This window comes from Perognathus longimembris, chromosome 15, assembly GCF_023159225.1.
Source record: "Perognathus longimembris pacificus isolate PPM17 chromosome 15, ASM2315922v1, whole genome shotgun sequence".
Taxonomy (NCBI): domain Eukaryota; kingdom Metazoa; phylum Chordata; class Mammalia; order Rodentia; family Heteromyidae; genus Perognathus; species Perognathus longimembris.
Genome location: NC_063175.1, coordinates 20,097,968 through 20,122,119, shown reverse-complemented (window position 1 = coordinate 20,122,119; position 24,152 = coordinate 20,097,968). Strand labels below are relative to the sequence as shown.

General features: G+C 46.0%; 1 protein-coding gene, 1 long non-coding RNA gene and 1 pseudogene across 3 annotated transcripts in view; 2 read left to right on the top strand and 1 right to left on the bottom strand.

Annotated features, from left to right (window-relative positions):
- Cables1 (Cdk5 and Abl enzyme substrate 1) overlaps positions 1 to 24,152 on the bottom strand; it is a 96,918-nt gene that overhangs the window by 20,623 nt on the left and 52,143 nt on the right. The window contains exon 4 of one of the 2 annotated variants that reach the window (XM_048363599.1): positions 10,501 to 10,578. The exons of the other annotated variant lie outside the window; for it this stretch is intronic. Coding sequence (XP_048219556.1) covers positions 10,501 to 10,578 — 78 coding nt within the window. The remainder of the gene's footprint in view (positions 1 to 10,500; positions 10,579 to 24,152) is intronic. 2 annotated transcript variants of the gene reach the window in all.
- Positions 201 to 23,069, top strand: LOC125364151. Its single transcript, XR_007213424.1, has 3 exons — positions 201 to 2,846; positions 15,479 to 15,489; positions 23,058 to 23,069. It is a non-coding gene; the product is annotated as an uncharacterized LOC125364151 (long non-coding RNA).
- Positions 5,468 to 5,573, top strand: LOC125364349 (annotated as a pseudogene).

The window sequence follows — 24,152 nt, the reverse complement described above, 5'->3', positions numbered from 1 at the left end:
AAAAGCTAGAAGTGGAGCTGTGGCACAAGTAGAAGAGTACCAGCCTTGGAAAAGTGAAAATGTTAAGAAATAGCATTCAGGCCCCAAGAGTTCAAGCCCTAGTACTGGCACAACAAACAAATATCAGCAACAAAAACTTTCTAGTAAACAGTTAAGCGGAAGACTCAGGGGATAGAGATAAAAATCTCCATTTTCTCTCACAGGACAGTTATGAAAATAAAACTATGTAATCACATGCTTGCAAACTGAAATTGGACTTTTCAACTTACTTGAAAAGCCTAGAGGCTTATTTTTTTCCAGCTAAGGCTATAGTTTAAACATTACTTTATATTCTATCTCCTTTTAAAAATAGAAGGGACCAGTTCAAATCCCACTTGTGGGCAGTGCCCACACATCGTGTGTATTAGGTTTAAATGCTGTAGTCCTCAGAGGTGAACATGGCTGGCCAGGTGGTAGGGGAAAAATCTCCTTTCTGCAGGGGCTGGAGCTGAGCCACTGTTGGGGGTGTGTGTGGCTCATGACAGTCATTCCTCATCACACAGCTCTGGCTGCCTTTGTAGCTTGGCACAGCTCAAGTTCTTCCCTACAGGAGCTCAGTTCTCGTTCAGAAGGTTGTTAACGTTTGCACAGCATTAAATGCACACATTACCCATAAATGCAGCCAGAGTCCTAACATGCAACAAGTGCATGTTGGAAATCCAGCACAAACGTTTGTTTTCTTTCTCCTCCTCCTCCTTTACAAAGTCTGATGTTTGAAACTGGTCAATGGCAGAGTAGGAGTAGCTGGTAGGGGAGCCAGGGAAGGGGGTCTGGGAAGGTAAGGGGGAATTGAAAATAGGAAATGGAAGTGTATTTGGGAGACAGCCAAGATGTAGTTCTACCCGCAAGCAAGGAGCAGAAAAACAGGTTGGTTCATTTTTAGGAGGATAGTATTCCTTGCAGGATGGCAGCACCATTTATTTTGTAATTTCATGGTATAAAACCTCCTGGGCTTTGTCTTAGCCCTGGCTTCTACTGAGTAAAACAAACGTTTTGTACTGTTGCCACTCTGAAGTCATCCGATGAAAGCTGACAGACCATCCAGATATTCTGGTGCCCAAGGGGGGGTTACCTAGGATCCTATTAACCATAAAATGGCCAACTCCTGACTTCATCTTTTGTAAAAAAGCAAAGCAATTTTTCATTTCCTCTTCTAATGGTGGCTGGCGAAGGCTCAGCTGGCTGCTCGCTGAACCATAATGCATAAAACTGATCTTGATGGGAACACAAGATTCCCTGCTAAATATCAAGAAGTTCCCAGGTATAGCCCTTTCCTCAGGAACTATGATTAATATAGTAATATTTCTCTTCAAACAGAATCTCAATACTTTATTCCTGTGAAGTAGATGGGGGAAGAATGTATGCAATCTAATTAATGACTTGCCAGTGCTCTCTGCTTTCAAGATGGGGCTGTCCTGGCGTCTAACCATTTTTCTAATGGTGTCCCAAGCTTAAGCGCTTGAAACACCAGCCAGGTGCTCCACTGGGCACTTGCTCTTTAAAGGACAACAATGGCTCAAACACTTTGATATGTAAATAATTTAAGAGCCAATTAAATATTAACAGGATTTCTAGACTCTTCAAAAGAAATAGAGAGTGAGAGATATTGGCTGCACACAAAGCAAAGCCTGAAAGCTGGATTAAGAATGGAAATACCACTTGTGAACTAATTTGAATTAAGAGATTACACATGCACTAGGACTCCATGATCCAAGTATTTATCCTGGCTAAAGAAACTTCATGTGTTGCCTGTTGGAATCTGGATCTGGGTTAAAGTCTTGGTCTATAGTCTGTACAGTCCTGAGAGGGGATGGAGCCTTTAGAAGGTCATAGATTAAGGGGCATGACCTTGAAGGGGATATTAAGATCCCAGCCAAGTGGTCCATGTGCTCCCACCCTGAAGTACTGCCTCACCTCTGGCCCAAAAGCAAGAAGGCTAACAGACCATGGACTGAAACTTCTATAACCAGAGCTAAAAGAATCCTTTTCTATTTGACAATGACTATCTCTAGTCTTGGTTACAGTACCAGAATCACCCAACACTCTGTCCTTCACACACAGTACAGCTGACATCTCAGAGCTTTACTTCCAGAGCTCGAAGCCAGTAAACAGGGCCCATAGTGAACAGAAGAAACATGGAATCAAAGCAGCTTTTAGTCTAGAAGGCCTCCTCCCTCACCCAGCACTTCACGGACAAGCCATCCCACAAGGGCAGCTGGCACACAATGGAAGGGTCTTAACGTAGCTTACACCAAAATCTTTGTCTAAAGGCAGCTCCTATAAACAGCCCGATAATGCATGATTCGCCCATGAGATCATTCCAGAATTGGGCTCTGTGTGGGAATATGCTTGGTGTGAGGAAAGAAATGTAGCTTGTGAAAGTGTAATTTTCCACCACGAAAAGAGATGTTTTCTGGGGAAAGTGGGTGGGGAAGGAGGAGGGTGGGCCTGGGGCCAGGCGGGAGCATTTAGGTTTGAAGGCTCTCTCTAAGAATAGAAGAAGCTGTTCTCTGTGTCACAAAGTGATCAAGGCTCAGAAAACAGACCCAAGTGGATGACCTCATCTGGAAGCCCTGAATGCCAAGAGCTAAGGACACACACACCATGGGGGAAGGGGGGGCAGATAACAATTTAAAAACACACCCCCAGAGATACCTTGCACACTCCAATGTGAGTGCCACACTCAGCCTGTTTTTGTTGTTTTTTATAGCTGGTACTGGGGCTTGAAGTCTAGGCCTCAGGCTCTTGCTCAGTTTTTTGGCTAACAGCTGGCTGTCTGCTATTTGAGCCATATATCCAGTCTGCTGGTTAAAAATAAGTCTTGGATTTGTCTGCTCTGAACCTTGATCCTCAGATCTCAGCCTCCTGAGTTGCTAGGATTACAGGCGTGAGCCACCAACACCTGACCATCTGCCATCTTTGATGCAATTGTAGTAAATGAACTCAACTACTATTCAACCAAGAATTATTCTCCAAAGGGGTCTGCACCCACACAACACATATTGCAGAAACTGTTTTTGCTGCAACCACCACAACCAAGTTAGCTGGATCCATCCTACTTTCCTCTGGTCAGATCCACAGATGGAATTGCCTACCAATATCCAAACATTTCAGGAAAGCAAGAACACTGGGCACTGGCGCCAGTTCCTTATGCATAGGGTCAGTCTTGGGACAAGCCCTCAACACAATGCCTGCAGTCTCAAGCGTTCTCATCTGGGGACCGGCAGTCTGGAATGCAGAATGCACTGTCTCACAGGGGCTGGTTTGTAAGTGGAGATCAGCCTCCAGAGTGCCCATTAGCCTACACCATAACTGTACCCAGCCCTGCAGGGTACAGGGCAGAGAAAGAAGAGAAAGCTGAGAGCATCTTCCTCCCCACCCAGCTAAGCCCATGCATCTCTGCTGTTCTCATGGTGTGTGAGTGTGTGTGTGTGTGTGTGTGTGTGTGTGTGTGTGTGTATGTATGTTGGGGGTTAGTAGTCCTAGAGGATGGGGGTGGGAGTTTGGGCGGAGAGGAGGAACGTGGTCTCTGGTAGAGGTGCTGGGCCCAGCTGTTTGTTAAGTGGAGAGTTCAGAAAGGCATTTAATGTGCTGAGGGTCGCCTAGCCAAACCACAAATCCATGCTAGAACAGAGAAGGTGATGACTAATGTTGAGAAGAGACAGGCTGGTCCTGGCAGCTGTGAAGAGGAAGAGGTTTAAGACCTGGATGCTTCCAGAAAAACGCTACAATTTACAAGCCTCATCTGAGAAGAAGGGCATACAGCAATGGAATTTTTGATGTCACAGTTGTAGAGGAAAGGATGGGCAACATCTGCTCTCCATTCTGTAACCAGCTCAGCCAACAGATTGTAAGAGGGAGCTTTGGCAAGAAAGAACCAAACAACCCTCTTCCATCCATGAAGTCAAGAAAAAAATGCTAACAGTAGCTATGGTGATGAGGTGAGGCCTAGTATTACTTTTAGGTATCTTTTTTTTCCCCCTCCAGCACTGGGGTTTGAACTTAGAACCTTTTACTTGCTAGACAGATGCTCTACCACTTATGCAACGTCCCCAGCCCCTTTTGCTTTAGTTTTCAGCTGGTCTTTAGCTTTATGCTCTTTAATTCCCACGCAGTTGAGTTTACAGGTGTGTACCACTCCTCCTGACTTTGTCCTTTGAGATAGGGTCTCATTGACTAATTTTATCCTGAGCAGAGATTCTCTTATCTCAACTTTCCAAGCAGCTGAGATTATAGGCATGAGCTACCACACTCATCCCAAATTTGCTTTAATAAGTATAAAAATTAAAGATTAAATAAAAGCAAACCTGAAGATGAATCCCTGTGTTTATAGAAACTCCACTGCTGGCTAATGCATTATGAACCATGTTGGAGTAGATCTAGAAAAAGCTAAGAAATAGCTCTGTGACTGGGTATGAACAGACCTGCGGGTGAGACACACAAATATCATGGTAGCTATCCTGTGAAGTACCTCATTTAGGGTCTGCTTGCTGCCTAACTGTGTACCAAAGCTCTGCCTGAAGTGAGACCACCATCACTATGGATATGGGCTAGGACAGATAAGGACTGGGCTCTTCCTAAGGGTAGGGAGGAGTGGGCTTCTCATCCTCTTTAACCCAAGCAGGCCAGGGAATGCACATACCTCCTAACACGTGAATCCACTCACATGGCCATGTGGGAGGGGCGGGCAGGGTGAACAAGAGGGCATGTGTGATGGGGGGATGGTGGGCACTTCCCTCTACCAGACACACAGAGGAGGATGAAATCTTCTCGGTCCCACAGTGTCAAGCTTCATTAAACTTCCTTCCTCTAACTAGCTCAGAATCCACCCACATCTGTCCCTTACTTTAAACAAAAGCAGTCCACATAAAAGGAAAATGTGTAATTTGCTCAAAACAGGGTGGTGTGCTAATCATACTTTGATCATATGATACTGGCTTGAGGGTCGGACAAGTTTTGCTCAAGGACTAGGTTTTGATAAGCAAGTGGGCCAAAGCTGGGTAGAGGAAAAGGGCCCAGGCAAAGACAGCAAAAGCCAGGCGTGACAGGGTTGCCATGGCAATGCCTACATGACTGGTCACGTGGGGGGAGGCAAACAGAAAAGGTCACAATAGCCCTTCTCAATGCCTATGGGTATAGTGGTATGTACCTGTCACCTTGGCTTCTTAGGAGGCTGAGATGGGAAGATTAGAGTTTTAGGCTAGTCTGGGCAGAAAAGTTCATAAGACTCCATCTTAATGGAGGGGTACCGGATGCACCTGTCATCTCAGCAACAGTGAGAAGTCTACAATAGGCAGATTCTAGTACAGCATGTACCCCATCAGGAAATGAGATTCTACCTTAAAAAAAAAAACAACAGAAAAAAATAGGGCTGGAGGCACGCCTCAGCAGTACAGCACCAGTAGAGTAGTGCAAGGCTCTGAGTTCAAGCCCTAGTACTTCCTACACTGTATAGAAACAGAAGGTAGAGTAAACCTGCCCCCATATACACCTCAGCCCTCTGCCTTGTCTGTACTGTGAATGCGGAGATAAAACAAAAACAAACCCAACAATAACAGCGAGACAAATACCACACAAAAAAGTAAAGTAGAAATTAAAAAAATATTGTTCTGTGTTTTATGAGCCCGGTCACTTGCCATTGTTGAAGTGACATCTGGCAATGTGACTAATCTCATGAACTGTTGGGAGCTGATATTGTTCTCATGCACTGCCTCTAGATCGGGGAAAGGCTTCTGCTGTCCCTAAATTCCCTTCTGGGTGGTAGGGCAGCCGAGGTACCAAGGGAAAGGTGCTAGGGGGGCTTCAGTGGATGGCACTTTATCATCATGGCAATAATGTACCTTAGTGTGTCCATATCAAATAGATGCCACACCATCTTCACACTTCAGTCTCAAGATAACAACCCGCATGGAGGGACTAACAGATTATTTTTCATGTAATATTCTACCCAGAGCTGGTTGTGATAGCACATACTTCTAACCGCAACTATTTGAGTTTGATCCTGCCTAGGTAATTTAAGCAAGACCCAGTCTCAAAGTAAAAGAAAATAAAAGGAGTGTAAGTATAGCTCAGTGGTAGAACACTTGCCTAGCATATGTGAGGCCCTGGGTTCAATCCTCAGCACTGCAAAAAGGAATTAAAAAATTGATTCTACCTAGAGATGCTTGGATTTGAGATTGGATGACCCAGTGCCACAGGGTAAACCAGTAATCTCTGAAACTTTCTGAAACTCAGACCCTCAGGAGGTGTCCCCCATGTGGTACGCCTTCCTATGAGAACCAAGCTGTCCCTGACCATTGAATTCCACCCTCACCCAGGGAGGCACAACAGTCAGCACTGGCTGAATTTTGAAGGGGAAAACAATTGTCCAACAGTGCATCAGTGGGCAAGGCTGCCTCTGTGGGCTGAGTAGCCCAGTCTCCCACCCTGGTCTCCACTAGCTGAGGAGGCTGAGCCCCGCTCCCCTCCAGCCTTCTCAAGTTAAATGACAACCTAAGTACTCCAATTATCAAGATTCTTATAAGAAATAAGCAAATAGGTAGAAGGCATTTGGTATAAGGCCTAGCACACAGCATTATTCTGGCATTAGCTTTGATACCTCTGTTGGGCACACGTTCACACAAATGTCTGACAGTACCCTCAGCAAATCCTAAGGAAGCACACTTGACTCTCAGATATCTTTCCCCCTCAATCAAGGCAAGGAAGCAACGTTTGAACTTGGGATCACCTTGGGAACACCCAGACCTTCAGCTTTGTGCCTGGTGACTGAGATTTCACACTGTTCTCCAGCCCAGGCCAATTAGGCCCTCCATTCTAAGGTCTAGCAGAAAACAAGGCACCAAAAAGAACTGCAATGTTCAGCAGATCTGAGCATTCTTACAAACCTCAACATTTAGGAGGCTGGATGGTAGGGGATGTGAGGAGCCCATCCCCTTCATACATTCCTCATCAGCAGGACTTAGCACTTCCACATGAGCAGCATGGACAGCCATCTTCAGGAGGGTGAGCCACACATGCCCACTACTATGAGGGAGCTGGGCCCGAGGGCTGACTGGCAGGCCTGTAGCAGCTGAGGACATCCCACAAGCCAGTCTCTTCCTAGAGCCCAGTTCCTTCTGTGTTTGGCTCTCTCTCAGACACAGGACTAGGCATGGCAGTGTGAGAACAGGATTCTAGCTTGAATGGGGATTTAATGAATTCTCTCAACAGGGCAGGCAAAGTCAACCAAGCCCCCAGGAGGTCACCAGAAGCAGGATCATCCTTTACATCCTTGCAAAGTCTAGCATATCCTTTCCCCTCACCTCTAAGTGTATCGACAGAGCCACCTCCTGTGGGGAGTCTGCCCTATTCTCCACCTGAGGCACACAACTCCCTCCTCGGGCCTCTGCCACACACTGTGTAGGACTACTTAATTGCAAGCTGTTCTATTTGGTGGTGTTTGTCTCCAGCTTATTTCTCTAGTCTCCATGTTCACTTTGTATCCACTGCCTTGAACAGTACCTGGCACACAGTAAGGGCTCTCTGGTTCCATGGCATGAATGAGTCCTGTGTGGCAGTGGTGTCTGAGGCATATGTCAGCAGCTCGTAGGGATAGTACTTGCAGGGGTACAGGGGGTAATGGGATTTTATATCCCCAGCCTAAATGGATGTAAAACCTCTTTTAGGGGTCTCACACTCGCTGGGACACACATGATGCATACATAGATGGTAAAACCATTCCTCAGATCTACTTATGTTAATGGATGTCAAGAGCCAGAACCAGTGTTCATTTCAGGTTAAAAACCAAGAGCCAAGTTTTGAGGCCACAGTGGAGGGTGAGTCAGAGCTAGACAAGATGTGGGAGGTGGAGGGGTTCGGGAAGCTGCCATTCAGCTTGGAAATGAGTCTTGGAAGAACAGGCCATCCTGATAGAGGCTTCAACATGGAGGAGGTTTAAGTACGTGGAGGCACTTGAAGGAAGAACATGAAGTCTCATGGACTTGGATGACCAAGGTGGCCTACCATGGTTCTTCTAATTTCAGCTTCCTATGAAACTTTGGACAACAAGTGCACTATTCCAATTCTCACAAATGTTTCTATCCAGTTGGCCTTAAATCTTCCTGTTTTTAGTCTTGCAAATATCTAGGCTTATAGGTTTGAGTCACTGGCTCCTGGCTTTAGAGATCTTATCTACAAATAAGGATGAAGCACTGGGCAACACAGTGTGTGTGTGTGGGGGGGGGGGAGTGTCCCAGAATATGGAAATCAGATCATCCATTGAGAATAAACTCAAGATAAACATTTTAAGATGAGAGCACAGGGAAGCCAATTATTTGTCTTAAAAGAAACAACCAGGAAGACTTGGCAGTTACCTGCTGGGATATCTTTAGCATCTACTGAAAGTTGTAACTAATCCTGTGTGCAATTTGTGTGTCTCCCCTACTAGGTGGTAAGCTCAGGAGGACAGGAACCAGAACCATCCCTTAGTCCCTGTGTGTCTCTGGCACTTGGTCACAGTGTAAATACTCAATAAATGACTAAATAACTCAGTGCAAAGCAAAGAAGAACATCAGAGAAGTCAGCAAGGAAGCCCAGAAAAATGGGTGGTCTCTGCAGCACCCAAAACCCTGGCCAGCACAGGGTATCTACAGATGCTTCCAACCTCTCTGAAGGTGATGTCCAGGCTGCTCACACTCAAGATATTCTGGGTGCTGGGGCTGCCAGCTGCACTTAGGCTGGCTCGGGGGGGGGGGGGGGGGTGTGTCACACCTCAAGTCGGTAAGCTGCTGCAAACTGGATTCTCTAGGAAATGGGACTTCTCTTCAGATGCAGCCAGCCTGTGTCCTTCAGGCCAACTCAAAGGTCAAAGCTGGTCCTTAATTCCTGAGTTTCAAAACTTGCTGTTACTTTTCCTGGAACACTTACTTTGCAAGGTGGTTCTCAGGATGCAGATAGTAAAATGTGCATACTTGATACATGGCTTGGCTAGCAGTGCTTTGTAAAGCACACCTCAGCCCTCTATGAAGGAAGAGAGATGGTCTGTACTATGGGCCTTATAATGCAGAGTCGAGATAAGGAGCAAGTGAGTTGAACAGGATAGAAATGTGATGGACTACAGGAGAAAGAAAGACCGTGGTGGGAGGGTGTTGGGCACCGCCTATAGCTTTAAGAGGCGGTCCTAGGACTGCCTCTTTTCCTGGCCTGGGGCCACGTGGCTGCTAGCCCCGCTTCCCGCCTCAGACCACGGGCACGCCAAGATGGCAGCGGGTAGAACCCAGGGGGCAGTCGTATGGGATGTGACGACCGCCCATAGAGGAAGTCCCGTGATGTCACTGTGATGGACAGCTCATAATCAGCCTATCCCGTGTCTAGCTAGCCACTCCAAATCCCTCCCTTTCCTGCCGCCATTACTGCTATATAAGCCCCACCCTGAAAATAAAGCCTCGGATTTCGTGCAACGTTTTCCCGAAGCACCTGGAGATCTGAGTCCTTATTTAAACTTAAAGGGGGCTGGGTGGGCGTTATTTGCGACTTACACATGTCCTCAGCTTTTTACACTAGGGCACGCTCCAGCCTTTCCCCCGCGGGTCGGGAGAGAGCGTGCGAGGGCCGAGGGCCCTACAGGAGGGAAGGCCTGGGCAGAGCCCATTGAGATTGAACAAGATGGACAAATGATAGTTCTGCATCAGAGGTCACATTGTTCTCCTCAAGAGCTGTGGTCTGCAGTGTTGGATGGTCACGATGACCACAAGGCGGTTGGCCAGAGCCAACACCCTATGATATTCCAGACATCATCGGGACTGAACTGCACTGTCCTACATACTGGAAATGCGTCCGTGACAGCTGATGAATGGGGATGGGGCAAGAGTCTACACGTGGGAGGAAACAAATGTGGGCCACAGGGATGGGTGAGGAGAGAAGAATGCATAAAGACAGTGCCTCCATTACTCACTTTTTTCCTTAGGAGGGGCTTGTGAATCACAGAGGAAATTATTTCTATCTCAGGTACCACCTGGTTATGACGTTTGCTCAGGGATGGCAGCTCCAGCTTGCTGGTCCGTTTCCAAACTCCAGCCCAAGATTCAAGAGGTAGGACCATCACAGGGGTAAGGCTGATTCTCTAACCTACCTTTTTGTCCAAAGGCCAGTGTGACCCTGTGCAATATGGTAGGCCCCATATTGCCTTTGCTTTACAGTACTGGACAAGGTAACAAAACACACAGTCGGGGAGGGGGGGCACCCGCACATGTACACACACACACACACATACACACACATACATACCACCAACAATAAAGAAGCTTTTTAGCCGAAAAGAAAATGAAACTATTTTCTTTTCTTTCTTTAAATCAAATTCACAAATACTGAATTTGCAGCACTAAAGAGAGGCAAGTTCATGAACACAGAAGGGAAAGCCACATTATGCACATGGACGTCACAGCTTTTCACCCAGAAAAAAAAAGCATGCATGCATATACATACCCGGCTTGGGTACAGTCTCGATATGGCAGCACGGAAAATATACTACAGAAGGATCTTCTGCCACTGATAAGGACTATTCTAAAAAGTGAAAAATAACAACAACAAAAAACAACAAACGAAATGTAAAGACTTAAATTGAAAACAAAAATAAAAACAAAAACAAACTACAACTACTACTACAAAAACTTCTACAGCAATAAGCATTCAGGGAATTCACAGCAGCATTTGCACCCTCCGGCTACCTCCTCCAGCCCATGGCTTTCTGCCCTGCTCAGCAACAGGCAGCCACAGCCCAGCAGAACCTCAGCCTCCCCGCACCCAAATACTAGCACCTGCACTGCCCACACAAGACAGAGCAGACAGCACCCAGTCTGCGGTGGCTAGTGCTCAGTACACTGTCATGCCACATTTAAACTACTGAGTTCTGTGGTGCAGTGTACAATGCCAGAGCCAGAGTGCCAGAAACCATGAGCGAAAGACACTCAGATGCCTTTACAATCATTAGTAGGAGTTTTGTTTTGTTTTTTATGTGCTGGCAATATGTTGGGTTCTGAGAATAGATGAAGGGAACAATTACATAATCAGTCTTAGCCTCCATTCCTGCTATAAAGAATCTACTGGAAACTGCTCTACATGATGTTCTTATGCAATCAAAAGCCACTGGAAAAAAAAGTATTACAAACAAAAACAAAAACTCTCAAAGTACTACTTATCCTGGCCTCTGAGAATAACTTTTGCCAAAGGGAATTGCTAATGAAAAAAAAAAAGGAGAAATTAAGTGAAGAGATTAAAAACAAAAACCCTGGCCTTTTTAGCTCAAAGTTGATACATATCATACATCAAGCTTATTTACTTTCACAATTGTTGCCTTCACTATAATCATAATAAAAGCGGGAAAAGCACTACTAGGTGCACCAGGGTTTGCAGATGTTAGCTTCCACTCTGGCTCTTGTCTTTCTGTCTTAGCAGCACGGTGTGCCTCCTGCACTTCACCATGCATCTGTGCTAAACTATGTGCAGTAATTAACCTTTCAAAAAATCCCACTGTTTTATACCCATGTCCTTTGCAAGCTATTCCCTCACCTGTAATATCCTACTTTGGAACTTTTGGTGAATACCTACTGAGTCTTCAAAACCCTGCTCAGAATTCACCCCTCAAACGATCATTTCTATTGCTTCAGAGAGGAGTTAGACTCTCTCTTTTGTGCTGTCTCTATTGTCATGTAGTGGCACTGGTGCAGTCAGTGCTGCTAACCATTTGTTTGTCTTGTCTTTTGAGGGGGGCAAGTCCAAGGGTTTAGCACATGGAGGCTCCTCCATGAATGCCAGGGAGAGGTCACTGAAATGCAGTGGCTGCACAGTAGCATACAGTACCCAGAAAAGGGGTCAGGGTTGCAAATGGCCCATAACCACCTAGTGTTTCCTACATGTAGAAGCTAACAGGACCAATTAAGGAAGGCCAGACTTTGGCTCCTAATACCAGATCTGGTGTGTGTGTGTTGGTACTAGGACTTGAACTCAGGGTCCTGGGTGCTGCTGTGCCTTAACTTTTCACAAAAGACTAAAACTCTACCACTTGAGCCACACCTCTACTTCTAGTTTTTGGTAGTTAACTTTGCTGTTCGAGCTGGTTTCAAACTGAGATCCTCAGATGTCAGCCTCCCGAGTAGCTTAGTAACTTTAATCTTTTTGGAATACTGGAGTGCATGGGTCCTTCCTGGGAGAATCCTTGGATGGTGCCTGCAGCATGCACTCAACGAACAGCATTTGTCTTCCCTGCGGGCAGCTCCGGGTTACCTTTTAGCAGTGCAGTACTTAGGTTCAGAACCTTGCAAGACTCTATGGTAAACATCCAAGCTGCTAAGATGTGTGGTCTACCTACGATGCTGTGACACATGGAGCTGTGTCTCTAGAGGGAGAGGCTTCTCCGCACAGGCCCCCACCCTGCCCACTGCACCGAGGACACAAGTGTCACATCCCAATGGAGCCATCAAGGCCCCAAGGCCAAGCCCAAGGGTCACAGAAATCATGAGCATGTCTACAGACACCAGCCCCCTTCCTCGGACCCTCAGACATGGAACCCAGTGACAAAGTGCCTGTGTAGACGAAGCTGACATCATAATGGTGAACACGTGTATTGATAATATGTCTGATTCTAAATGCTTTATTATTTAGACCCAGGATTGCACTTGGGCTCTTCCTCTTTATGAGTGCTTCTTGCTTACTTGCAAGGAAAAACTGCTGGTGGGGGTGGTGCTATGTGGAGGGATGGGACTCAGCTGGGAACCATGGGTTTCTTGCACCCCAACAAATCTCGCTTCACCTTAGTGTTCCAGAATGGACTTCCAGCGTGGTCTGTGGGTCACCCAGAGGGGGACAGAACACAGGATACCTAGAACAGAGCTGCTGAAGCCACTGCAGGCACCAGATAAGGCTCTGCTCAGCCTCGGCCTCCAACTTTCCAGAAGAAGCAGCAAGGTTCTCGACATCCCTGCCCCGCCTTCATCCAGCCCGCAGGAAATTCTCTATCCGCCCACTCCTCACATGGCTTGATGTGGGAGCTCTCAGCAGTGCCCAGGAAGGAGGGTGTGGAACGAATTGGACTGACTTGGTTTACTGCAATTTCCTTATTCCTCAGTGCTAATGCGTCCTTCCTTCCCACACACCAAATTTGTTTGGACATTTTTAATAGAATGAAAAAAATGAGTGACTATCAATGCCAAGTGCAATCCAAGTCTTCTTCCAGTGTTTTGACCACAAGGCGCGGGTTGGTAAATGGGCTGCACTGTCCTCTGGGATGAGTGCTCACTCTGGGTGGTCCTCACCGTGGGGTCTCAGAGAGGCAGTAGATCTCGTTCACAAAAACACACTCCTCTACTGTGCAGACCAAGTTTAGCAACCATAAACACACACGGCTTCCCAACTATTCCACTAGCATGGTTCTTCTCTGGCTGGCCAGTCTTCAGCAGTGGGAGGGCGAACCGAGGAAGAGCGCTGTATCTTTGAGCTCTTCCTGATACTCGCTGGTCCAACCAAAATCCTGCCTCCCACTCCAGAGGCACTGGAGTAGGAGGCCACCGCACAGATCCACACAGCAGTTCACCAACAGGGGCTCCGGGGGCTGGGGGGAGAGGAATCTGTGTTTTCTGATGGCATTCTGGCACCCAGGAGGGCCCACAGGCCTAAGCCAGAGCTTGCAAGAACCAACAAGTGGTGAGTGTTGGCTTCTCAGCTTCCTATGCTGGAGAGTGTGGGCAGCATGCTTCTAATGGTGGTGAGCATGTGGCCTGCCACCACAATTAGAACCTGGAGGGTTCATGAGAGTTTGGAGCTTTGCTCAGCACTCACTTGGGGGAATATCCATCACAGAGATGCCCTCTATGATGTCTGCTTCCTTTGAGTGCGTGTTATTTGTTTCCATAAGCATTAAATCAGATATTTGGTGTAGACACATAACCAAACTCCATTTCCGATGGGCTTCAGAGACTGACCACTCTCAAGTCACTGTTGCCAGCATCTTCTGTCCTGTCTTGCCTGTGAATCCTTCCTAATTTTCCCCATCTGGGATGCATAACACTTCCCTGGAAATCAAGATGGCCAGGAAGGATCCCATAAAAGATTATGACTTCAAAAGAGGAATTAACTCTGGGGAGATGGGTCTTTAAGGAACAAAAGGTCACTGTTCCACAAAAGCATCTGCAAAGAGTGAGGGTCACCAACAAAATAAGAACAACACTCCAGAGGGCTGCTGCCCACATGGGCTAGATGCACAATGCTTTCCAAAACGCGCGCCGGTGCCTGTAGCTGGAAGACACTGGCTAGGCGCTCTGCTCACATAGCTTTGTGTCCATACTCTTGAAAGAAAATGCCATTGGGTAGGAGGGAGCTGATGTTTACTTTAGATCCCAGAGCCTTCCATAGTTTTGCTCATGAAATGCTGGGCTGTTCAGAGTAGCCAGGGGACACATAAGAACATCCCCTGTCCCTCTCCCCTTTCTAGATCCCTTGGAATCTACTGACTCATCTATTTGACATCTACTGAGATCTCATCAAAGTGGACTATCTCAGGAGAACAGAAATATTCTCTTAAAGATATTAAAAATGACTAGCCAAGAAAACTACTTCTGCAACAATGTGGCATGAGCCCAGTGATCGCCAACCACATCCCAGAGGGGTCACACCAGGTTCTGGGAACAAGCAAACATATGTGTGTCCTAGATACCCAAGCTAGAGCCATCAGGGCTGTCAGTCACCACACAAAGCCAAAAGAACAAGGGGAACATGGTCCTGCACCTCCAGCCTCCAGAACTGAGCATGGATTTCTTGTTGATTTAAACACTCAGCTAGTGGTACTCTGAAAAGCAGCCCTGGGAAGAGCTCATAGCTGGCACTCAGGTATGTTCTTTCTTGCCTGACTGTGCCACATATCACCTGCTGGCTGGGCCCCCTCTATGCTCACTGTACCCCAAGAAGACTAACATAAGGACACCAATGAAATCTGGGAACCCTGTTCTCTCCCAGATCTACTTTGACCTTCTTTCCCATAGCCACTTCTTCCTCCTCTCACAATACTTCATTGAAGCGGGCACAAAGGGGGCCTTGGCCCCTTTCTCTCTCACCCCAAAGGGCTGGCAATCACACAATGAGAGCTGAACGAAAACAGCAGCAACAAGACAACCATGTTCCTGTGCACCGTATTTTAACACTCATTAGCTATTGGGGGTACATCCCCAGTTTAGGAAGTACTCCTGTCATGGTTGGATGTGCCTCCTCTGGGTACTAGGGCAACACAGAGGGCTGTGGGGCTTCCAAGAACATTCCACAGAAAGAGATCTGTTCCCTTCTGTTCTGGAATAGGCGGGAGATGGTGTTCCAAGGTGGAAGTTGCGGGGGGTTGGAAGGCCTGGGGAGAAGGCGGCCCTAGAACAAGGAGCCTAGGGCCATGCAGCTGGCCTGGACAAGGCTGGCACCTAGTCAGGCTGTGGAAAAGTGATGTTCCTACAGGTGAGAAAGAGTTCAGGCCATCAGGAGCCCTGAACCAAATGCAGTGATGGGTGAAGTGGTGAGGCCGTCAGAAGTAAGGGACTTCGAGGCCATGAGTGGGTGCACAATGGACTCCAGGTTTGACTTACCTGGAAATGGCTACTAGCATCTTCTCCAAGAACCACTTCCATCTCTGCTAGTATTAGCTTTACTATAGCACAGGCTTCTACTTTGGGCTAAGAAGGTGCGCCTTATCCTGCCATCTAGGGAGTGGCAGATTTCCCAGAAACAAGTTATATGATCTTCTGCTGCTCCTCCTCCTCCTCCCATCTGCAAACGCTTCCTGAGCACTTCTTCAGGGCCAGACATGGCAGCAGGAGTTGGGAATCTGATGGTGAGTGATACAGACACAAACATCTAACCAAGCCGTCAGGATGCCTCGCAGGCTACCTGGAGGGAAGTGGCCTGAGAGAAGAAGGGGTAATCAAAGTATGAAGGACTTAGTGCAAGAACCTAAGAACCTCCTGTAATCCTAGTTACTCAAGGAGGCTGAGATCTGAGGATCCTGGCTCAAAGCCAGCCCAGGCAGGAAAGTCAGTGAGACACTTATCTCCAATTAAGTACCTAAAAGCCAGAAATGGTGTTGTGGCTTAAAGTAGTAGAGCCAGAGCTTTGAGCATAAAAGCTCATGGACAGTGCCCAGCCCCAGGATTGGCACACAGACAAAAGAACAAACAAAAAGAACCAAAGCAGAGCACAAGGTTCTTCACTGACCTCGCCTGACTCACCAGGGTCCAGCTTCCTCTGTGGAGCATGAGCCAACACCCCTGGCACATGCAAAGCTTGGCGCGATGCTAACCACACCCATGCTGAGTTAAACATTTACTATATCAGTTATGTCATGTCAGCTGTACTCATCACTTCTATTTACACTTGTTAGTGAGAGATGGAACAAACTCAGGAAATCTGTGAAAGGAAAACAAAAAACTCTCCTTTCTATACAAACATCACTAAATGCTTTGAATTCAAGGTGAAAACAACAACAACAACAACACCCTGCAGTTGAACATCAGTATAGGTAACACAACTGTGAAAATGAGGAGGAAATAGCAAGAGCCCCAAAGGATTCTGTACTCAGGTTCCTGGGCCCAGCAATGGGTGGAGATGACAAGCGGAGAAACCAGAGGTACTAACAGACTCTGATCTTCAACTGCTGTTCAAAGAAAAGCCTGGGCATCAACAGCACAGCTCAATGGCTTATCACTAAATAGGCCCTAAAGCACAGAGCTATCTCTGCACATGATTTTGCATTTCTTCTAGCACTCACTAACTTTGTTCCTTTAACAATTACTGGAATAATTCAGCATGGCTGGCTGGAGAAATAGGTACCAGGGTCCTCTGCTTCAGGGGTGACCAAAGCCATGGCAAGGAAGTGCTCTCAAGAGTGGTGATGGAAGGAGGAGAGAAGAGTAAGGAACATGGGGCTGGGAGGAGCTGGGAGGTTCAGGATGGCAGTAAAAAACTTATTTCTGGAAAAACCAAAGCTCCAAGAAAGGCCAATTGTCCTCACTGTGCAAGCACTGACGTTGCAGTCGCCTCTCCGAAGATAACTTCACAATGGATGGAATTGCTGCAGTCAGAAAGGCAATGGCATTGAACTTCCTTCAAGGAGGCCACTCCAGGTGGTTTGTGATATGTGCTACTTTGTCCAACTCATCTTTCACGCTACAATGGGGTGACGGGTGGAAAGTGATGATGGATCACAAGTTGGTGACTTCGTTTCTTCGCTTCTCAATTTTTTTTAGTATAAACAAGGATAAGATATTATTTTTGCTCTTTTATCATCTTTCTTCAAAAGACAGGGAAAATCATGCTTTACATGTTCTCACCAAGTACACACTTACTCGGAAGACACACCTGATCGATCTATTCTGTATACCATCTTAAACTATTGCAAATCGCATTGAAAGCTCCCAAAGGACAATGCAGCCTCAAAGCCCAGTCCATGTACTTGCAAGTATATTTCTCACTGTTCACAATGAACTCATTTTCTCAGCAGCACAGGAGGTGGTATTTCCAGGGATCATAGCAGGTGCCATGTGTCAGGCAGACATCCAAAGCCAGGCCCTCTCCGCCTCCATAGGGTCCAAGAGATAGATGCATATGAGTGTCAAGAGCTGTAAGTGTCTGGAGGGATGGCCTTGCCTTTACTATTAGGATGTTTCATAGCATAAACGAAATGAAAGCTAGTGGCTGTCCTTACTCTTCAAGCTCAAACTTTCCATCTGCCACTCATGGTAAAGATGCAAGCTGCAGCTCATCTTGCCAACCACACTCATCTTAGCATGCTCTTGTCCTGTCCCCAAGCTCTGTAAGCAACCAGCCCAAGACCTGCTGGGCTGATTATAAGAATTTACCCTCTGCTGCCACTGCAGGCTCGACTTGACTTTTATAAAGCAACACGTGCCTGGCTTTAGGCACAGAACTTTTTCTATTTCTCCATGGAGCTTGAAAAATCACTTGTATTTCTAAATTCTTTCCATTTCCTGCGATCTAAAAACTAAAACCCATTTAAAAAGCCTCTCCATTCATTTATTCAACAAGCTCCCCCAAAAGTCTCTAACTCCTCAAAACAGGCCCTTGCGTGTTTCACTCACTGATAGATCCCAACATGGGGTGTCAGGAACATTCGTGAAGCAGGCCATACATTCCATGTAGTCAACCATCTGCGAGCTAGAGAGAGGGAGGTGGAACTGCAGAGTAAGTGCATCCAATGTGCAAACAGGTTTCACTGTGACAATGTCAAGCGTGCAGATACCATTCACTGATCATGTTCATGGCCCTCAACCCTAATTGAAGGGAATGGTGAAGGGTAAAAATACACACACTGTAACATGGTATGTCGTGGTGAAGTGTGAGAAAAGTCTTTGCTGCCCATAGTGGAGCTCGAAGGCAGAGCCTTGCAATCTTGCTTGGCTTTTTTTGCTCAAGGCTGGCACTCTACCACTTAAGCTACAGTTCCACTTCCTGCTTTTTGGTGATTAACTGGGGATAGAAGTCTTGCAGATTTTCCTGTTCAGGGTTGGTTAACCTCGATCCTCAGATCTCAGCTTCCCAAGTAGCTAGGATTATAGGCAAGTGCCACTGACACCTGGCTCTGGTAAGCCATGATTTGTATAGTGTGTGTGTGTGTGTGTGTGTGTGTGTGTGTGTGTGTGTTTAATAACTAGCTAAAGACCAAGAATTAAGGGAAAAATGATGGCTTAAGCAAATGTGAAAGAATGGTGTGAAAGCGGCTAGAGTTTAGAATAAACTAGAGACTATAGAAAGAAGACCAGAGCCTTCCAACTGCACCTTCTATTCGGATGTACATGATTCCTTCTAGAAGTCAGCCAACCCAATATAAACTCAAAATCCTAACATGTGGTGCTCATGCTGGTCAGAAAAGGGCAGATGGGATCAACTCTTGGTAGGGGTAAAGCCACAACTTTCTGACACTGGTCTTCTATTAGAACAGTCAACTTAGTGTGCACTGTTCTTACATGAAATGTTTAGCCTAGGTAGAGCACACTACCCACTCAAGTGCCAAGATGAAACGTCTCCCTTCTGTTCTGTAGTTGACAATCTGACTAAATTATTCTTGCTAAGTTTTCTCTTAGTGCTCCAGGCTGAGCCCAGAATTTCTAGCTGATGGAGCAACTGCATTTCATGCTCATGTGTAACAGTCTTTCTCTTCCTGCTCTGTCCTTCCATGTGCTCACAGGGAAGCTTCCGGACCTTTTCTCCAGTCCCTGCTCTGTTCTGCACATGTGGAGATCATGCTGACAGGATACTACGTGTTCTTCTACACCAAGGATGGTCCTCTAACATACGTCAGTTGCTCCAGGTTTGGGGCTCTCCAATCGCCCAACCTTCTTCACATTTTACCCACTGGGATCTGCCGTAATGAGGAACAGCCTAATGTTTTCCTGAAATCAAGAAACGTAATGCCTACAGCACTTTCCTAATTTACTAACCTAGTTATTCCATCAATGAGGAAATCAAGTTAATTTAACATGACTTCTCCTTAGTGAACTCATGCTGACTGCTAGCAAACCTCCACACGCTTTCTAAAGTGCACACAAACCATCTGTTCCCAATCTCTGCAAGCAATCAGCCCCAGACTTGCTGGGCTGATTATAAGAATTTACCCTCTGCTGCCACTGCAGGCTCGGCTTGACTTTTATAAAGCAACACGTGCCTGGCATTAGGCACAGAACTTTTTCTATTCTCCATGGAGCTTGAAAAATCATTTGTATTTCTAAATTCTTTCCATTTCCTGAGATCTAAAGACTAAAACCCATTTTAAAAGCCTCCCTATTCATTTATTCAACACATATTGAGTTCCTACTGTGTGTGTGGCACATTGCTTGAAGCCTACATTTTATAGTTCTATTTGGGGAAAAAGCTGACCTTGATTAGTTTTGAAAAATTAAACCCCAGAAGAACACCACCCTTTCCCTTTCATTTCTAAACTCAGTGTTTTAAAATACCACAAGTATCACTGGTGATATATGCATACATACAAATATGTATATATATTATATATGATACACACACACACACACACACACACATATATATATATATATATATATATATATATATATATATATACTATAAAACATACCAATTAGGTGGTATGTGTGTCAGTACCGGGGCTTGAACTCAGGGCCTAGGTGCTGTCCCTTAACTTTTTTGCGCAAGGCTTGAGCTATCACTAGAGCCCAGCTCCAACTTCTCACTCTTTGCTGGTTAACTGGAGATAAGAATCTCACAGATTTTCCTGTGTGGGCTGGGTTCAAACTATAATCTTCAAGTCTTGAGTCTCCTGAGGAGCTAGGATTATAGGTGTAAGCCACTAGGACTGCTCAGACAGTTTTTATGTGTACAATTCAGGGTCACTACGTAAATGCACAATGTATGCAAACATGTATATGTTTCCAAAGCTTTTCCTAATTCTGGAACTCCAATATGTATATTTATTTGTGACCCCCTCCATTTTCAGAGTCAGCCAAGGCCAAATGAATTTCATCACATCACCTGACAATGCTTTATCTGCCTTCTTTCTCTTTGAAGGGCTAGGTGCTTATATTGGACCCATAAACCTTCTATCTAAAGGTCAGCTCATGAGCAATTGTACTACCCCGGCCATGTAACCAAACATTCACAGATCTGGCAGCAGGGTGTGGACATCTTTGGAGGACATTACTTCTTGAGAGGGGTGCTCCAAGTATTATTTTTATTTCTGAATTCTGTCAAGATCTAATCCTGAAGGCTGAAACTCACTGAAAGGCATTCATATATTGACAAATAACCTCCTGAGTTTTGAATTCAGGAAACAAAGCCCATGAAGTACTTGAGTCTGCCCCTCCTCCCTCCCAGAAGTACTCAATCTGTAACTTATTATCACCTTGTAATAGTCATAACTTTATAATAGCTTTTGGCATTATATTTCTGGCCACAAGAATCTACTTCTTTTTTTCATTGTTGTTGGTTGTGGGCTTGAACTCAGGGCCTAGAAGCTGTACCTGAGGTCTTTTGCTCAAGGCTAGTGCTCTATTACTTTGAGCCACAGCTCCATTTCCAGTTTTCTGGTGGTGAACTAGAGATAAGAATCTCATGGACTTTCCTATTTGGCTTTGAACCACAATCCTCAGATCTCAGCCTCCTGAGTAGCTAGGATCACAGGCATGAGCCACCAGAGCCTGGCTAAGAATCTACTTAGTCTGTGTTCCTGCAATCTAAGGAAGCTGTGATTTCTTTCCTATTCCTTCTCCCACCAGCCCAAAGTCCTGAAACATCAATGTGTCTCCTGCACTGAAGCCAATACAGACCTTGAGGGCAAATGCCCCCCTCACAGCTTCCCCCAGTTGCTACAGACAAGCCCATGCAGGGCTAGGCAAGGGCTTTCCACTTGCTTTGGCTAAAGGCCCATCACTTTGGCTGGCCTGTGCCCTGGGGTCAGGAAACGGCCCAGTGGCCGCAGCATGACTGTCAGCTTGGTTTCTGTGCATGTCATCCACAAAGGCCTCTGGCAGGCCCAATGCCAACCTTCCAATCTACTGATGAGCATGCTTTTCCCTGACTACAATTCCATTCTCTGTCACAACCACTTGCTTCTATCTGAGGTGTCCACTACACCTCACTGCCATCTGGGATTCATCCAGTCCCAGAGGGCAGCGGTTCCTTACAGGGAACATGGAGCCACTCAGGCTCTGCAGACAGCATCTTTGCTATTACTAATTTGTGAGGACTCCTGATGTTTGCTGGTTTGCATTTTCAATGCTATGAGTATCATCTTTCATTATATCTGGCTCTCAGTCTTTGCATATCTTGTTTCCCTTTCTATCTCAGAATTGTGCTTAAAAGTCTTGGGTGGGTGTCAAAGTCTCACCATGATGCTCTTTGATTGTGAACTATTATCTGGTTCTCAGTGGCATAAGGGACATGAGTGCTCAATAGTGGGGCCTCTATCACAGGGTCACCAGTTTGGAGGACGGGGGGGGGGGGGGGAGGAGGTGCGTCTCAACAACAGGATCTTTGTGGCAGAAGATCCCAGATTTGTCTGCAGACTGGGAGATCATCAGGAGACCTGGGGTTACACATGGGGCAGGCGGGTTTTGCCAGGCTGGAGACCTCAGGGACCACACATTCTCCTCCCACTCTTGAAGTAGAGGCATTGGAGGTGCCGCCATCATCACACAGGTCCCTCCCTCTACAACTTGACCAGGGCCATAGACCAACTACCGGTGGCACTGGAGCCCATTAAATGTCACTGTGCTGCCGGTGGGCTGAGAGCAGAGCTTCTGCCACTCTGTTCTCAGCAAGGCTGGGAGGCATTGTCCTATCCATTACCTCCTGACCATAACTTCCTCCTGTCACCTCAGAAACCCTAGCTTCTTCCTAGCTTCTCTTTCATCTAAAGACAATCCACCCTTGCTAATAAACCCACAGGAGGAAGAGATTGGAGCCCTCTGGCCTTTTCATGTTCTGCTTGCACAGGAAAACTAGTCCTCACCTGGGCAGGTACAGTCTACCTAGACTGTGATTTACATGCAGCTTTTTTCCTGATCTAATTTCCAGTCCCCAGATCTTCAAAAAGAAGCTTGCTCAATGCCTCCCCCCCAACAACTCCCCATCAAAACTGCTCACCACTGCAGTGTCTCCCACCTGTTAATGCCACCCCTAGGTCAAGGGCATAAGGGAGGCAGCTCTTACTGTACTTCGGAAATCCCATTAATCCAAACTCTGTTATTAGCTATATCCTCTCTACCCTAACCATGCCAGGGAATTCTCTGACTTTGTGCCCTGAACAGGCAGCATCCAGAGAGGGCAATGTTTTTCATTTGGCTCATTTCTTTGGCTTTGCCATCTTTTTTTAAAAAACTCTTATGCTTACGTTGTGTTTATAAAAAGAGACACTAAAAAAATGATAATTGTGTTGAATTGCAACCCCTTTGTACAACTAGAGATGATAAAAATATAATTACAAAAAAGAAATGATAATTATACTAAAATGGCCTCAGGAATAGTCTCAAAAGAAAAACTGATTAAATGAACAAGGTGATTAAATGAACAAGGCCCAGTGAGACAGAGAAAATGGAAGTATTTCATGAACATTAACAGTTAAGGGAAGCTGTATTTTTTTTGTTTTTGTTTCTGTTTTTGAGATAGGATCTTGAAATATAGCTAAGGTTAGCCTAGAACTTGAGATCCTCCTGTTTCACTTTACCAGTGTGAAGATGACAGGTGTGAGCCACCGTACCCGGCTCCAGCTGGGCAATTTTTAACTGAAAGCTCTGTACTTAAAACAAGTATAAACGTCAAGAAAAACCATAATCATCAGTGTTGTTATACAGGTTGTAAAGCACATTTTCTACTCCTGACTCATAGGAATGCTGGGCCTTAATGGGTCTCACTCAAAGTTGTCTCAGTAAATTTCATTTTAGGAAAATTAGAGAGTGCTGCGGTCTATATGGTCTTCTAGGATTCTGGCAGTAAAACAAGGATGGTCTGTGCAGCAGGACCTCCATGCTAGACTAGTGTCCCTAACTCACCCAGGCAAGGCTACTTTATAAACTGTCCCTGTGGGTGACAAAGCATCAGGGACCCCAGAGGTCCCAGAGCTCTGTTCCTGCTGCTATTGCCACTGAACCCTATGCATGCTGGCAACAAGGATTCCCATTTACCCATCCTCTTCAGAGTATCAATGTCTAGGTCATATAAATTCCAACCACGATAATGCTTATTTAATGGCATTTCTTGTAAGAATAGCTATAATGTCAGAGCAACACCTATGGGTCCAGGAGCTGGAACAAGCTCTGAGGAAGCATCTGCTGACCCAGCACAGATCCTTCCCTGCTTGACTGCCAACACCATAGCCAAGAGCTGGCAGGGTTGTTTATTGACCAGTAGAGAAGTTGTAGTAAAAAACAAAATAGAGAAAAAAAAAAAGGCAAAGGTTTTTTTTTTTTAAGTTTTCTATTAAAAAATATTGTGTGCTATCAAAAATTCAGTTTGTGGCTGGTCTAAGTCTCTCAATCACTCCTCCCTACAGATCTGGAGTGAGAGGGGTGGGGATGTGTGGGGAGGTTTCATGAGATCCTGTTCGTTGTCCAAGTGTGGGC